This window comes from Hyperoodon ampullatus, assembly GCF_949752795.1.
Source record: "Hyperoodon ampullatus genome assembly, chromosome: 14".
In the NCBI taxonomy this organism is placed as follows: domain Eukaryota; kingdom Metazoa; phylum Chordata; class Mammalia; order Artiodactyla; family Ziphiidae; genus Hyperoodon; species Hyperoodon ampullatus.
Window position 1 is genome coordinate 43525186 of NC_136927.1, and position 14795 is coordinate 43539980.

Below are 14795 nucleotides of genomic sequence, written 5' to 3' on the forward strand. Positions count from 1 at the left end.
TCCCTAGCCGGGGCTCCCCCCGTGGGAACGGGGACCAGCTGGCCGGAAGCGCCAAACTGCGTCCCTGTCGAGCCCCGGGGATCAATCAGGCCGAGGAGTTAATTATGTAATGAGGGGGCAGGGGGTCGGGGCTAATGAAGCCTGGGGGGGAGGGGAGGAGGGGAGGGTACCCAGGTATCCGGCCCCCTCTCGGACCCCTTCCAGGCCCCAGGGGTCTCCACCCCAGCCTAACTCCAGGGCCCCAAAGAGGGGAGGGGCTGTGATCCTGGGTCTGGAAGGGGCTGAGCTGTGAGCTATAAAGGGGGCATCTCTCAGCACTGGGGCACTCTAGGCAGCGTGACCTGAGGCCAGACTGGACTACTCCATGTACCATCCACGAGAGTTGTACCCCTCCCTGGGGACCGGCTACCGCCTAGGGGCCCCCCAGCCCGGAGCAGATTCCAGCTTCCCGCCTGCCCTGGCAGAGGGCTACCGCTACCCCGGTGAGCAGTAGGAGCAGCTCCTGGATGGGAACTGGGGTGGAGGCTGTGGCCCTCGGCTGGCTCATTCTCCTCCCATCTCCAGATCTGGACACTCCCAAACTGGATTGCTTCCTCTCCGGGATTGAGGCTGCTCCCCGAACTCTGGCTGCTCCCCCACCTCTACCCCCGCTGCCCCCAACCCTGGGCACTGAGCCGCCCCCTCCAGCCCCAGAGGGCCTTCATCCACTCCCTGGAGTCAGCCTGAGCCTGGAGAACCGGGAGTTGTGGAAGGAGTTCAACTCCGTGGGAACAGAGATGATCATCACCAAAGCTGGGAGGTGAGGGGGCTGGGCCAGGGTCCGAAGACCCAGTGTGTTCCTGGTGGGGGTCTCTTGGGAAAGGCAGAGTCCCCGGTGATGGGGCTAGGTGTGGGGATTCCTAGGGAGGCTAGAGCTCTGCCTGAGTTCAGAGTGTGACTGTGGCCTGTGTCAGGGGTTCTTCTGTGGCTGGAGCAGGGGTCATTCTGTGGCAAGTGTCAAGGGTCAGTCTGTGGAGTCTGGCTGGTTTAGGGACTAACCTATGGCAAGGGTCCTAGGTCAGTCTGGGCCGGGGGCAGAAGGTCGGGCTGGGTTATAAGTTAGTACGTGGCCTAGATCAGGGGTCAGTCTGTGCCTAGAGTCAGCATTCAGACTATGACTGGGGTCAAGGGCCAGCCACTGACCAGCATCAGGGAAGTCTGGCCAGGATCAGGGGTCACCTTGGAGGCAGGGATATGGTCAGTGTGCGGTCTTTATCTAGGCCAGGAGCTCAGGCACTAGCGTGGTGAGTCCCCTTTTTATTTTCTCTGAAGCAAGTTTGTCCAGCAGCTGTAGATTCTGGTGCTGGAGATCAAGCGAGGAGACCAGGGTGGGGAGCAGAAGCCTCCTGGCAAGATTTCCAGAAGAAAAGTGTGTCACTCCTGCTTCTGCAAATGGAGTTTGAGGGGCCAGGGGTCAGGAGTCCAGACTCTGCTCCTAACCTGCTGTGTGACTCTGGTCAGATCACCTGACCCGTCGGTCCTGTTTCTCGTCTGTAAAATGGGATGAAACAAGCTTATAGCTCTAAGATCCTGCCCTCTGGGTTCTGATTCTGCATCCCTCGATTTCTGTGACAACTGCGTGAGCCAGTGGCCATGCCCCCTTGCGGGTGCTGTGCCCACCGCTGGCCACTGGGTAGCTCCAGGTCTCTCCCGTCCCTTCCCCTGTCCAGGCGCATGTTCCCTGCTTGCCGAGTATCAGTCACTGGCCTGGATCCCGAGGCCCGCTACCTGTTTCTTCTGGATGTGGTTCCGGTGGACGGGGCTCGCTACCGCTGGCAGGGCCGGCGCTGGGAGCCCAGCGGCAAGGCAGAGCCCCGCCTGCCTGACCGCGTTTACATTCATCCTGACTCCCCTGCCACCGGTGCCCACTGGATGCGGCAGCCTGTGTCTTTCCATCGTGTCAAGCTCACCAACAGCACGCTGGACCCCCATGGCCACGTGAGGCCCAGGCTGGGACCCCCGGATAAGGGTTGGGGGTGGGACCAGGGTAGGAGGTCACTCCTGTTTCTTCCCTCCCAGCTGATCTTGCACTCCATGCATAAGTATCAGCCCCGCATACACCTGGTGCGGGCCGCCCAGCTTTGCAGCCAACACTGGGGGGGCGTTGCCTCCTTCCGCTTCCCCGAGACCATGTTCATCTCCGTGACAGCCTACCAGAACCCACGGGTGAGTGACCCTGCTTGAGGGGGTGGCGTGCCCTGCCCAGGCTGTGGGAGTTTTGACTCTGGATGTGCACCCCCAGATCACACAACTGAAGATCGCAGCTAACCCCTTTGCCAAGGGCTTCCGGGAGAATGGCAGAAACTGTAAGAGGTGGGCATCATTCATTCATTCATTCACTCGTTCATTCATCAAATGTTTATTAATCGTCCACTGTGTGCCAGGCACTGTGCTGGATGCCAGGAACACAATGTAAGTAAAAACATGTATTCACTCACTGATTTGACAAATACTTATTTAGCACCTGCTTATGTGCCAGGCACAGTTCTAGGCAGTGAGGATGCAACAGTGAACAAACCAAAGCCCCTGCCCTCATGGAACTGATGATACTCTAGTGGGCAGAGTAGACAAGTAGACAAGAGAAATAAATATTATATAATATGTTAGGGATAAGGTCTAAAGAGAAAAGCAAGCAAGCAAGGAGGATCAGAAGGACTGGAGAGAGGTATTTATTAGATAAGAGGCCTGGAAATGCCTCACTCAGAGGACATTTGAGAAAAGACTTGGAGGAAGTATGGGAGGGAGCCAGGTGGATATCTGGGAACATGCCAGGGCCCTGAGGTGGGAGCATGCCTGCCGTATGGCGGGTGTGGAGTGAGAGAGGTGATGGGTAGCCAGGTTATGGTGGGCTGTAAAGGTTTCATTCGTTAGGACACTGGCTTCTAACTAACCCCTTCAGAGCTGGCCCTTGCCCTCAAGACACTTAGAGTCAGGCAGAAGAGATAGATATTAATTCAAGGATCACCCTAACAAATGTAACAGCATCACTCTTGACAGAGGTTATCAGGGAGGGCGTGTGGTGCTGTGGGAAGTCAGGAGGCCTCCTTGGAGGAAGTTGTGCTTGAACTGAGACAAGGAGTAAAGCAGGTGAAGAGGGGACAGACGGGGATTCCAGAGTTGTGGCTGAAAGGCAGCTAGTGGAGATGGGCAGAGTGAACAAGGTGGCATGAGCTGGGATCAGAGCATGCCCTGGCCTTGTTGCTTGGGAAGGAGTTTCCATGGATTCTAAATGCAATAGGAAACCATTAGAAAGTTGTAAGTGGGGAATAAATCCCAGCTCTGCTATTTCTGAGTCATTTAATTCTCTGGCCTTCCATTTCTTCTTCTGTAAAATGGGTATAATAATGGCACCTACCTGATAGGGTCCCTGGGTGAAATGCCTGGCACCTGGTAAGTGCTCTTATTACCATCATCACCATCACCATTATCATCATCGTCGTCATCATCATCATCATCACCATCATCACTATTCCCCAGGGAGCGAGACGCCCGTGTGAAGAGGAAACTGCGGGGCCCAGAGCCAGTAGCCACAGCGACCTATGGGAGTGGAGGTGAGTGTAGTCCCAGTGGTGATGGGGCCAGGCCTGAGATGCTGATCCTCCTTGGCCCACACTGTCCCTTCTGTCTCCCCAGATGCACCAGGTGGTCCCTGTGATTCCACACTGGGTGGGGACGTTCGTGAGTCGGATCCAGAGCAGGCCCCAGCGCCCGGGGAAGCTGCCCCGGCCCCAGCTCCTCCCTGTGGTGGCCCCAGTGCTGAGGCCTACCTTCTTCACCCTGCAGCTTTCCATGGGGCCCCTGGTCACCTTCCGACCAGGTGAGTGGGACAAGGGCACAGGGCTGGGCTCTTGCAGGCTGGGGATCCCTCTCTCCTGTTCTGATACCTCTCTGCACTTCAGGAACCCCAGCTTCCCTGAGGCTCCAGACTCTGGGCGCCCAGCCCCCTACTCAGCTGCCTTCCTGGAGCTGCAGCCTGGGCCAGCAGGCTCAGGATACCCAGCAGCGGCACCCCCAGCGTCCTTTGCCTCGCACTTCCTCCAAGGGGGCCCCTTCCCTCTGCCCTACCCTGGGCCTGGGGCTTACCTGGATGTGGGCTCCAAACCAATGTACTGAGCCTTTGCTAAGCCCCTCTGCCTCCCTCCCCGTCTTCCATCACAAACCTCCAGTTCCCCTCCCCCAGGCCTGTTGCCCCCTCACTTCCACTGGCCCCATCCCCCACGCCAAATGGCTGCCTCAGGCCTCCCCCACCCCACTTCACACTTTGATTTCACTCCCACCCCCCTCTGGCTTCAAAGCTCTGGCTAAGCCGCTGGGAGTCCAGCTGGGGCCAGCTTCCCCTTCCCAGCTCTCACCTCAGTGTGAATGGAGGGAGGCTCTGCCTGGCCAAATGGGACCTGGGACCAGCACTCCCACCTCCCAGCCTCACCCTTGGGCCCGGCAAGTTCTACCCCTTCACGCCAGTGCAAGCCAAGCCGGTCTCTTCTCAGGACTAGAGTATCTTTTGTTAATAAAACTCGGAAGACATCAGTGTTCTGGAAACATTGGGCTAATGGTGTTCGGCCCGGAGTGGGGCTGTGTGAGCACAGGTTCTGTGAGGAGACCCAGGCCCCAGTCTAAACTTGTCATTTCCAGCTGCTTGACCTTGTGCGTGTAAATCAACACTCTGGGCCTGTTTCCTCTTCCAGAAAACGGGGGAATCAGTGTCTTGACACTCAATGTTCTGAGAATTAAATAGGGCTGCCTGAGCACCCGCCCCTCTACCTAGTACTCAGGAAGCCCTAAGGAGCGGTCACTGTCACTGGATGGGGACCAGGAGGCTCTGGGCAAGTTGACTGGCCTGAGCCGCACCTTGCTGGCAGGACTGGGGTTCCAGGGCAGTCAATGTCCTGACGTCTACCAGGCTGCGCTGGCACCACTGCTCATCCCCAATCAATTCTGACACAAACCCAAAGACCATTTTTCTTCTTTTATTAGATTTTTTTTCTTTGTTTTTTTCTTCTCAAAATTTTTATCTAAAAACAGACAAAAAAAAAGGAAAAAAAAGAAAAACAAAATTATTGGAAACTTCACGGTTCAAGTGGGGAGACGGGAGGAGGAACATGGAGCCAAGGCTCCAAGCCTCTCCAGAAAAGTCCTCACCCGCGAAGTGCCCTCTTCTGGGGGGACAGCATAGCCGGGGACAGCCCCCCAGCCTTCGTCTGAAGAGGGCAGAGTCACAGTGGTCCAGGGGCCAGAGGGGCTGGAGGGGGCAGGGGCCAAAGGGGTCACAGGAAGTAGTCAGCCACGGGCTTTTTGGAGGGGATGCCCCGTGTCTCTTGGGGAGCGGCCTCAAAGATGATGAAATCTTTCTGGAGATGCTCGTCCAGCTCCAAGATGGCTGCCACATTCCCACAGCTGGAAGTCGGAGGGCAGCGTGTTAAAGGAGCGGGTCAGCCTAGATCCCCACCTTGACCTCCCAGCCCAGGCAGCTCACCGGTAGCAGTAGTTGGGTGCCGACCACACAGTGAGTACAGTCTCGTTGAAGTGCCACTTGTAACCTTCCATCACCAGTTGGTGGGCACGGCAGATCATGTCAATGTCGTTGGCTGCATTGAACTGGGCCACCACGTCACTGCCAAATAGGTAGCCAGCCCCACGGGGGCTCACGCCCCAGCCTGTTGTGTCTGAGGCAGATGAGGGTAGGGATGCCGAGAGGGTGTCTTCAGGGCATCAGTGGCTATCTGCGGCCCTTTGCAGGAGAGTGCCCTGCCCCTCCCCCAGTTAGGCCTGTGCAGCAGGAGCACAGGGCCCCAGTGCGTTGAGGGAGCCTGGGGGCAGGACAGCAAATGCTGAAGCAGATAAGCTCCAAAGAAGAAAGAATTTCCTGATAGTTGAGCCACCTCACCATCAGGGTGACCATGTACTTTACTGTCCAAACAGGTACACACAAGAGCGAAAGGAGGTGCTGACAGCAACCAGGCCAGGACAGCACCTGTGACCCCGGGCTGCCCAGCCGGCGGGGAGGTAGTAACAGGGCAGCGAGGGAGTGGAGGCTGCTGTTACAGCACAGGAGCCCTAGACGGGGGTGAGGAGGCTTGGCTTTCATCTCGGCCCTGCTCCATACTAGCTGAGGAGGCCCACAAAATGAGGGGTCCTCAGGGGGCTACCATTCTGGGAGTCTGACCTCTGCAGAAGCCCCTTCACATTCGGGGAGCCGATGATTTTGTCCTCAACAAGCCCCTGAGCAATGACATACATCCCCACCAATCCCCCAGCTCAAAGCACCCAGCTCCCCATGTTCTCCTCCTCACCAAGGGTGCCAGCCAGTTGGCAGTCAAGCATGGACGCCAGTGAGGACCAGCCCCGCTCTGCTCCGTCCCAAACTCACCGGCTCGGGCTGTCCCTTTAAGGCACCTGCTTTAACCACAAGACCCCCTCAGTCACTCACTAAACTAAGAGTAGAGCTCCTGCCCTCACCTTCAGGGTCGGACCAGAGCAGGTCACACATGGGCCCGTCATGAGGCACCTCTTGCTTTCGGTCAATTGTCCGGATCTGGTCCAGTGTCTGGATGGAGGGGGAAAGGCCCCCGTGCACACAGAAGATCTACAGGGGAGAGCGAGACAGGTGGGAAGGGAGGCTGAGGCTGAGGCCCAGCGCCTCTTCCATCTCTCCCATCCCTGGGAGCTGTGTGGCGGGCCTACCTTGCCATCGATGATGGCCGACAGGCTGAGGTAGTCAAAGATCTCAGTGCAGTAGCGCCACACGGTCACCGAGCCGTACTTGCGCAGACACTCGTCATAAAAGCCGTAGACCTGGGTGATCTGACGGCTTTCGTGGTTGCCCCGGATCAGGGTGATGCGGTCAGGATAGCGAACCTGGAGGTAGGCACCATGCCAGGCCTGGGGTCGAGGCTCTGTCTCGTGCTCCCAGATGTCCTCACATCTGCCAGCCCCGCTCCATCCTCATCACTACTGCTGTGGCCCAGATTCATGTCACCTCTGCCTGAACTGGGTTACATCCACCTCACACACTCCCAGTCCCTCCTCCAGAGGATGCAAAGCTGAATCCTCTCCCACCTCCTGCCCCCCTCACATCAACTACAAACCTAACGGCCCCTCCATCCACCAGGTACAGACCAAGCCCTTAGCGAGACACTTAGAGCACTTTGTCATCTGGCCCCTTACAGCCTCTCTCCCCGCAATGGATAATGCACCCAGCTGAACTCAACTCCTTGTCACTTTCTGAACTGGATGAGCCTCTATTTCCTCCCCTACAAGGCCGTCCCTCTGACCTCATCCTCCAGGGGCCCAACCAGATGTCCCCAAGTCAAGGAAAGCTTCTCTGACCACCCAAGCAGAATCTGTCCGTCACCAGCAGCACAGCTCAAGAGTTGGGGGTGGATGCAGCAGGAGATGAGGGCGGAAAGGATGCAGACAGGTCAGGCCTGAGGTGGCCCAGGTCTGGGGTCCAGAAGTCAGGGGGTCCCACCTTAAGTGCCAGCAGCAGGAGGAACGTTTCGACGCTGTAGAAACCACGATCCACAAAGTCCCCCATGAAGAGGTAGTTAGTCTCAGGGACGTCGCCTCCCACCTGGGGAGGGAGGAAGAAGGTTCTGCTTGGTCCTAAACTGTCCCCGACTCACTGTGGTGGCCCACTTCCAGTCAAGTTGAGGCCCTTCTTTCACAATGGGCCCACCTGACTAGGGGCCTCTGGCCTCCACTCCACTCACCAAACTCGAAAGTTTCCACTCTCAGTTAAAGGGGTCTTCCAGTCACCCCCCAGGTCACCTTTCCCATTGTTTCCCCACACTCACTCTGAACAGCTCCTTGAGGTCATAGAATTGTCCATGGATGTCACCGCATACCTGGAAGTGAGAAAGCAGGTCGGAACTCGGCAGTCCGAAAGCCTCTGCTACCAGGGGCCATCCTTCAAAACACCCCCTGCTCGGGAAGATCCTTCTCTCTCTCGGCTAAGCCTCTGCTTCTCAGGGTCAAAAACCTACTCTCCCACCCCAATCCCCCCATCCCACACTGAGTGCCAACTATTCTGGGGGCAAGAGCTAGAGCCAATTCTTTCCAGCTAGACCTGCAGCTCCCAGAGGACCTGGCCCCCTCCTCTCCCTACTCCCCACCAGGCACCCAGAATAAAGTCACTAATAACACACAGGAACACATGGAGTCACCACTCACCGAACTGAGTTCTCTGCCCTGGTCAAGAGCATCCCTCCAATGACTCCAAAGACCCTGCCCATAACAGCCAATTCTTCTAGCAAAGCTCCCCTGAAGATGGGGCTCTCAGGGATGAGGGGTAGACCTCAGAGCCCACAAGATTAAGGGGAATGACCACGTGCCTAAAAGACCAAGCCAGGCTGTGGAGGGACAGCGGGTACTCACTGTGACTGGCGAGTCTACCCTCTGCACGTTGCTCTCCTCCACCAAGATCTCTCTGGAGACAGGAGAAGACCAGGGTCACCAAAGCCGAGCCAGCCCAACCCTATTCCTGACCTTTTCTGTGGGAGAGGGGAGGATATGAGGCTGTCCTTGAACCTCTAGGGGGCAGGTCAGAGGTGTGCAATTTCCCCAGGATAGCCTGACCACAGCCCCACTGCTCGAGACCCTTCTGTGTGTGGCTCCCTGCTGCCAACAGGCCAAAGCCCAAGCTCTTGTTCAGCCTTTGCAAGGAGTCTGGGACTTTGCCGGCCTCGACCCGCCATGCTGCTCCCTTTCACACAGCCAGCACTTACTCCCAGAAAACAGATGTCCTCCTCCTCCTCTCCACAGGGCCCTCTGCTCAGAGACCGTGCCCTTGGCCGAGCTCCTACAGCCCCTCTCCCCCCACCACAGGGGCCTCCTCCTGGACTGTCCCAAGTCATAGGGGTGGTGCCCTGGGCAGGCCGGCCGTCGGAGGCACCTTCAAAGTGATACACTGTTGACGCTTTTCTATTATTTATTTAGAGGAAGTGAGGACTTTGTCCTCCCTTTCTCCTTGCAGTGCAGTCTACTTCTACCTGAGTGAGCTTGACATGAAATTGCTTTGTCCGTTACAGACACCCAATCGTAAGTAGTGCCCTGTTTCTAGATTTTGTCCTGATGATCACAGCAGCCGTGAACACTTCAGTTCATACCACGTGCCAGGACGGTAGTAAGAGCTCTGCATGGATGATGCAGGCAATCAAGCCACCACCCTCGAAGGCAGGCACTGTGATGATTCCTATGGCTCAGATGAAGAAAGCGGCCAGTCACACAGGCAGAAACTGAACCAAGGCAGCCTGCTCCGGAGTGTGGCCCTTACCAAGCTAGTCTGATGTGGGAGGCACTTGCTCAGCCCGCTCTCTCTGCCAGTCCCCTCCCACAAGACCAGGAGTTCCCTGGGCTTAGGATGCTCTGTACGACTAAGGTGGCTCCAGGGAGGTGTGCTCCGGCTTCCAGGGATGGCGGGAGGCGCTGGCGGTGGCCCAGGGGCCAAACCGCAGCCAGGCTCTCCCACCTGTACTGCATCCTGTGCCAAACATCCGCCACATGACTGCTTATAATGACCTTTCCAACTGACTCGGGAGGTTCTTTCCATCCTCATCTGACAAAAAAACTGAGGCTTCAGAGAAAAAAGGGGCAGAATCGAGGTCACAAAGCTGGAGAGTGGCTGAATTGGAACCTCGGGGACCCAAGTTCCTGAGACTTTATACCAGCCCCTTCCACAGACTCTGGGTCATAACCTGCCCCAGTGCCAGCAAGGCCTCAGCACAGCGCGGGAAGCAGGCCCCAGCTCTGTCACCTGCAGCACATCAGCAGCCCTCTCGGGGCTCCCACCTGCTCACCTTCACTTCCACAATGAACACTGCCGACCAAAGCGCCAGACCCTGTCCCTGGATATGAAGAATCTCATGCAGGCTCCGTAAGGATTTCAGACTTGGAGATGTAGAGTGACTTGACCAGGGTCACACTGTTTATAGGTGACAAAGCCATACTTCATACTGAAGACCCCTCCCCCCCGATTCAAAACCCTCGTCCGTTCTAATGTGCTCATGTTTTTCACAAGAGCAAATTCAGCTCCCAGGCCTCTGTAGTTCCAAGGTTTTGAGCCTCCATACCCTCTGAGCAAGCAAAAGCTCTTGACACGACCAGCCTCAGCCTGGGCCCCTGGTGGGTCCTCAGGAGGCCACGGCCAGGTGCTAGAGTTGGTCCTCCTCCAGACTGGGCCTGGGATAACAATGGCCACCTCAGGCCTGAGCCTAGTACCTCCAAGCTCCATCGTAGGAGCTGGGCAGGACCCTTCCACCCCTCAGTAGTCCCCTGCTGCCTCTCACAGAGTCTAAATGTCTGTCTGCCTGGCTGTCAGTGAGCGTGGAGTATGGTCAAAGACCTGGATCCAAAACCAGGCTCCCCTCCGATCAGCTGCGAGACCAGGGGCAAGACATTATCTTCTCTGAGGCTCAGTGTCCTCTTTGTGAAATACTCACCCCATGCCCTGCCTATTCCACAGGGCTTCAAAGAGCAATGAAGACTGAATACATGAAGAGCCACAGATGAGCATTTAAAAGCAGGCCCTGCCTGTTCACCAAATCCATGCAGGACCTGTCTGGCTGTTACAGGTTTGTGTGGGGCAAAGCCAAGCAAAGAGCCCGACAGCCACTTTCTCTCTGGGTGGCCTTGGTCAAATCACTAGGCTTCAAGGAGTCACAGCTTCTTGTTCTGTAAAATGGGGCTAATAATTCCAACCTCACAGGATGGCTGTGGGAAGGAAATGGATATAAGTTCTTTGCCAGTACAAGAGTGGGCCTGTTGTTCCATCAACGTGGGGTAATTCTGCTGGCACTTTCCCCACAATTCTCCAGCATGGTGGAAGCCACGGAAAGTTCCTCAGAGGCAGGTAACTGGTCTCACCACTGCCCACACATCTCAGGGCTCTACTCCTATTCTCATCCTGCTAGGAATGCCCTTCCTCACTGGGCCTGCACCCATCAGCTATCCAAATTATTTTCACCTTTCAAGGCCACCTTCTCTTATAATCCTTCTCTAATAACTTCTGTCCATATCAGCATTGCCCTCTTCCTACAAAATAATTTCAGTAACACCCAACGTTTGTCCGGCACTTACATTTTACCAAAGCCTATGCTAAGCACATCCCAAGCACCAACCATCTTATTAAGTACTATTATCCCCACATGAAGAAACGGAGTCTCAGAGACCTCAACATCAGCAACACAGCGAGGAAGTTGGCAGAGCTGATTCCAGCCTAGTGCCATCATATTCCAAAACCTGGTTCTTAATCACTACATCACCCTACTTCCCACAGAACTGAGTTGGGCCTCCCTCCACACCTTGCTTAATTCTACTCTGGCTTATTGGCTACTATTTTCTAGGCTCCCACAATGAATATGAGAGTGATCCAACTCCACTTTCTTGCATTATAGCCCGAAAAGGGGCAGGACATGGAGAACTGGCTTCACGATCCATCCCTTAATTGCTGAATATGAGAGTCCTCACCTGTAAGATGGGATCAATTCCATCCACCTTTTAGGGTTGTTATTGGAATTAAAAGAACACTGTAAACCACAGAGTCTTTAGCTTTTCTGCCTTGAACTCCTGTTCTTGCTGACACTCCCTTTTATCATCTTATTCTTCGAGGTCCATCCCAAAGTTCCTCCAAGAAACGTTCTCTGTTCCCCCCAGACAGACAGGGTTGTTTCCCTGAGCTTCCTAAGTACTTTCTGTAACTAACTCCACTGAAAACACATCATCTAATACTTCAAGTGTCTTCATCCAGGTCTGTCTTCCCCCAACAGGCTGGCTGCTCCTCGAGGAAAGAGGCCCTATTCCGCTCCTCTCCAGGAAAGCTTCCAGGATGAGCCAGGCCCAAAGTTCTCAGCTGGGTTTGCCCCAGGCCGGAACCCCAAGCCTCTCTTCCCCGGAGCCACAGGGCTCACCTAGCCTTAGCGCACAGGGCCTTGACTTCGCTCTCCTTGATGAGCTCGCAGCGCCGCAGCTGCTCGATCTGCCGGTCCAGGTCGCTGATCTCCGCCATGGCCCACCCCCCGGCGCGGGTCAGAGCCGGGGCCCCCGCCCCCTCCGCACCGCACAGGGGTCTCCTGGGAAAGGCGAAGACAAGCCCGCGGATCAGAGTGTCCCTAGGGGGCGCCGGGTCAGGGTCGGGGGCAACTCGATTCTGGAGCTGGCCCGGCCTCCCCACTCCCGCCTCCCCTCACATCGGCTCCCGGGCCCCCAGCGTCCCACAGGCCAGGCAGCACCCCCGCTAACTCCCGTCGAGCCCAGCGGGCCCGCGCTGGGGATGGTGGCCTAGAGGGGTCTCAGACTATTACCGCCGCTGCAACTCCGGCTCCGGCTCCCGGGGTCCCTGTCTTCCTCTTTCCCTCCGCTTTGGGCCGCCGCCACCACCGCTTCCACTTCCGGCCCCGCCGCGGAAGCATAGGAAGACTAGTTCCGTCGCGCGCCGGACGTGGCGTCATACACACACTCCCCCCTCCCACGCCGCGCCCTTACCCCACCCCCTCAAGCCTGGGAATGGAAATGAGCCCAAGGAACCGGATGTCGGCAACAAACGGACGGAAGTGATTGTGGGCTAAGCCGATTGGCGCTGCGAGGGATGTTGGGGACCTCAGTCCAGTCCCCCCATCTCAGTGAGGGAAACTGGAGCTGAGCCGGGACTCCACCCTGTAACTTTAAGTTACACGTTTTTGTTTACCTGTTTTAGCAGGCCTCCCCCATTACAATCCCTGAGGGATGGAACTTTGCCCTGTTTACACTTGCAGCCGCAGTGCTTACTTTGAACAAGGCCTGGAACAGTTGGCATACAGAAGTATTCGTTCAATGGTGAAGGAATTCCAGTCCGGATCTCTTTCCAGGGCCCCAGAAAAATCTCTGCTGTGGAGGACCTCCGAAATTAGAAGTGGAAAAGAGTCCACCTTCCCCACACCAAGTCTACACCTCAGTTAACATGACCTCCCCGATTCCAGAATGGTCCCTTTGAAACCCCTCAGCTGCTTATTGTCTGCAGTTTTTTTTAGAGGAGGAGGAAACTGGCTAAAAAAGGTTAACTTGTTCATGGTTGCATAGCTAAGAACTTTGGGTTTGAATCGAAGTTGAAGTTTTTGTCTGTTTGGCTGCGTTGGGTCTTCGTTGCTGCCCGCAGGCTTTCTCTAGTTGCGGCAAGCAGGGGCTACTCTTCATTGCAGTGCGCGGACTTCTCATTGCGCTGGCTTCTCTTGTGGAGCACAGCACACCGGCTTCAGTAGTTGTGGCTCACGGGCTCTAGGGCGCAAGCAGGCTCAGCAGTTGTGGCGCACAGGCTTAGTTGCTCCGTGGCATGTGGAATCTTCCCGGACCAGGGCTCGAACCCGTGTCCCCTGCATTGGCAGGCGGATTCTTAACCACTGCACCACCAGGGAAGTCCCCAAAGTTGAAATCTGAACCCAGGAAAGCTGTGTCCTCAGTTCTAGTTTCTTCTTCTGTCACTTACTCTTTCTGGCACTTTGTCATTAGAAACTTTATAAATCATCCCAAACTGACATTTGAAGTCCTCTGCTTCCCTAGTCTCTTGCTGCACGCAGAGGAAGTGCTTGGTCTTTAAACAAACTTCTTGGTGTCAAAGCCCTTTTGGAACATCCTTTTTGCTATCTTCTACGGCCCCTCAATTTCTAGTTGCTTGCTTTAGTTCAGACTGTTTCACAGAGAGCTGAGTGAGGTTAGGCACAGAAGTGAGGCCACAGTTTGAAGGAGCACTAGACACCAGTTCTGTTTTGGATGTAGGCAACAGATGCAAATGTGCAGAGAAATTAAAGGACTAAGTTCTTAAATTCCTAGAAGGTACTAAGTTTCTGTGCAGATGACTATAGGGATTCAGTAGGTCCAGAGATCAGAAAGGTGAAGATTTTTTTCCCCTCTAGAGAGCTCAGACAGGAAATGGTCCACATCATGAAATTTGGGAAGTGGCAGGACTATGTCGTTGGTTATGACTAAGATCTTTAATACCCAAAAAGATCTGATATAGTTACTATTACACCCCAGCCTGGGTGAATGGAGAAGGGTTCAAAGCACGGTATAGGAGAAGTGCAGGACCCTCATTCTGGCTTCATGGAATGCAGAAGCCACAGAGGTTCAGTTCTTAACCCGGAACCTGAGCTCCACAGTTCTGTGTGTGTGTGTCTGTGTTGTTGAAGTGGATGTCAGAGAGGATTCCAGGTTCTTCAAGGGGTTCCACAGCCCAGAGTCTAAGAAGTCAGTTCTAATCCCATCTCCTTTTTTTTTTTGCGGTACGCGGGCCTCTCACTGTTGTGGCCTCTCCCGTTGCGGAGCACAGGCTCCGGACGCGCAGGCTCAGCGGCCATGGCTCACGGGCCCAGCCGCTCCACGGCATGTGGGATCCTCCCAGACCGGGGCACGAACCCGTGTCCCCTGCATCGGCAGGCGGACCCTCAACCACTGCGCCACCAGGGAAGCCCCCCCATCTCCTTTTAAGATGGGAAAACAAACAAGCTCAACAGTGCAGATTAAGAAGACATGCATTAATAATCTTGTTTCAACCAAGAAACAGTGAGGCAAGATCGCCTTAAGGACAAATTGGGAAGAACAGTACCTACTCCTGTAGAATACTTATCATGTTGTACGGTTTATAGATTCAGGAAATCTTAGTTTCTGTCAGTGGCTGGTTTTTGGGACAGGGGCCTTCTACACCTGTGAGTTCTGGGCCTAAAACTGAGGCTGAGGTTGCAGCCTCCTGAGACCAGCAGTTACACATGCACTCCCCCACTGTGAGCCTCATC

General features: G+C 55.5%; 2 protein-coding genes across 3 annotated transcripts; one reads left to right on the top strand and one right to left on the bottom strand.

Annotated features, from left to right (window-relative positions):
* Window positions 1-109: 109 nt before the first annotated feature.
* TBX6 (T-box transcription factor 6) lies at window positions 110-4152 on the top strand (the record flags this gene model as incomplete). Its single annotated transcript, XM_079719282.1, has 8 exons — window positions 110-482; window positions 565-799; window positions 1710-1977; window positions 2059-2205; window positions 2282-2352; window positions 3517-3590; window positions 3673-3856; window positions 3939-4152. The coding sequence occupies exons 1-8, from the start codon at window positions 365-367 to the stop codon at window positions 4150-4152; spliced, it is 1311 nt and encodes a 436-aa protein (XP_079575408.1). The 5' UTR covers window positions 110-364.
* An 839-nt stretch (window positions 4153-4991) lies between these two features.
* PPP4C (protein phosphatase 4 catalytic subunit) lies at window positions 4992-12382 on the bottom strand. Of its 2 annotated transcripts, none has more exons than XR_013811237.1 (8): window positions 8413-8456; window positions 7833-7883; window positions 7508-7609; window positions 6721-6894; window positions 6496-6622; window positions 5513-5702; window positions 5179-5433; window positions 4992-5051 (listed from the first exon to the last, which is right to left on the bottom strand). XR_013811237.1 is itself a non-coding variant. In XM_079719283.1 (8 exons), exons 4-8 carry the CDS (start codon window positions 7571-7573, stop codon window positions 5304-5306), a joined length of 687 nt encoding a protein of 228 aa, XP_079575409.1. In that variant the 5' UTR covers window positions 7574-7609; window positions 7833-7883; window positions 8413-8464; window positions 12336-12382; the 3' UTR covers window positions 4992-5303. The 2 variants fall into 2 exon arrangements, 1 of the variants encoding a protein (XP_079575409.1); XM_079719283.1 differs by adding an exon at window positions 12336-12382 and having other exon boundaries at window positions 4992-5433; window positions 8413-8464.
* Between the last annotated feature and the right edge of the window lie 2413 nt (window positions 12383-14795).

Excerpts from the sequence above, each read along its gene's own strand:
- PPP4C (XM_079719283.1), bottom strand. The coding sequence starts at position 7,573 with ATGGGGGACTTTGTGGATCGTGGTTTCTACAGCGTCGAAACGTTCCTC. Across the intron at positions 6,623-6,720 it reads CGGCCATCATCGATGGCAAG|ATCTTCTGTGTGCACGGGGG; the intron begins GTAGGCCCGCCA and ends TCTCCCCTGTAG. Across the intron at positions 5,434-5,512 it reads GCACCCAACTACTGCTACCG|CTGTGGGAATGTGGCAGCCA; the intron begins GTGAGCTGCCTG and ends TCCGACTTCCAG.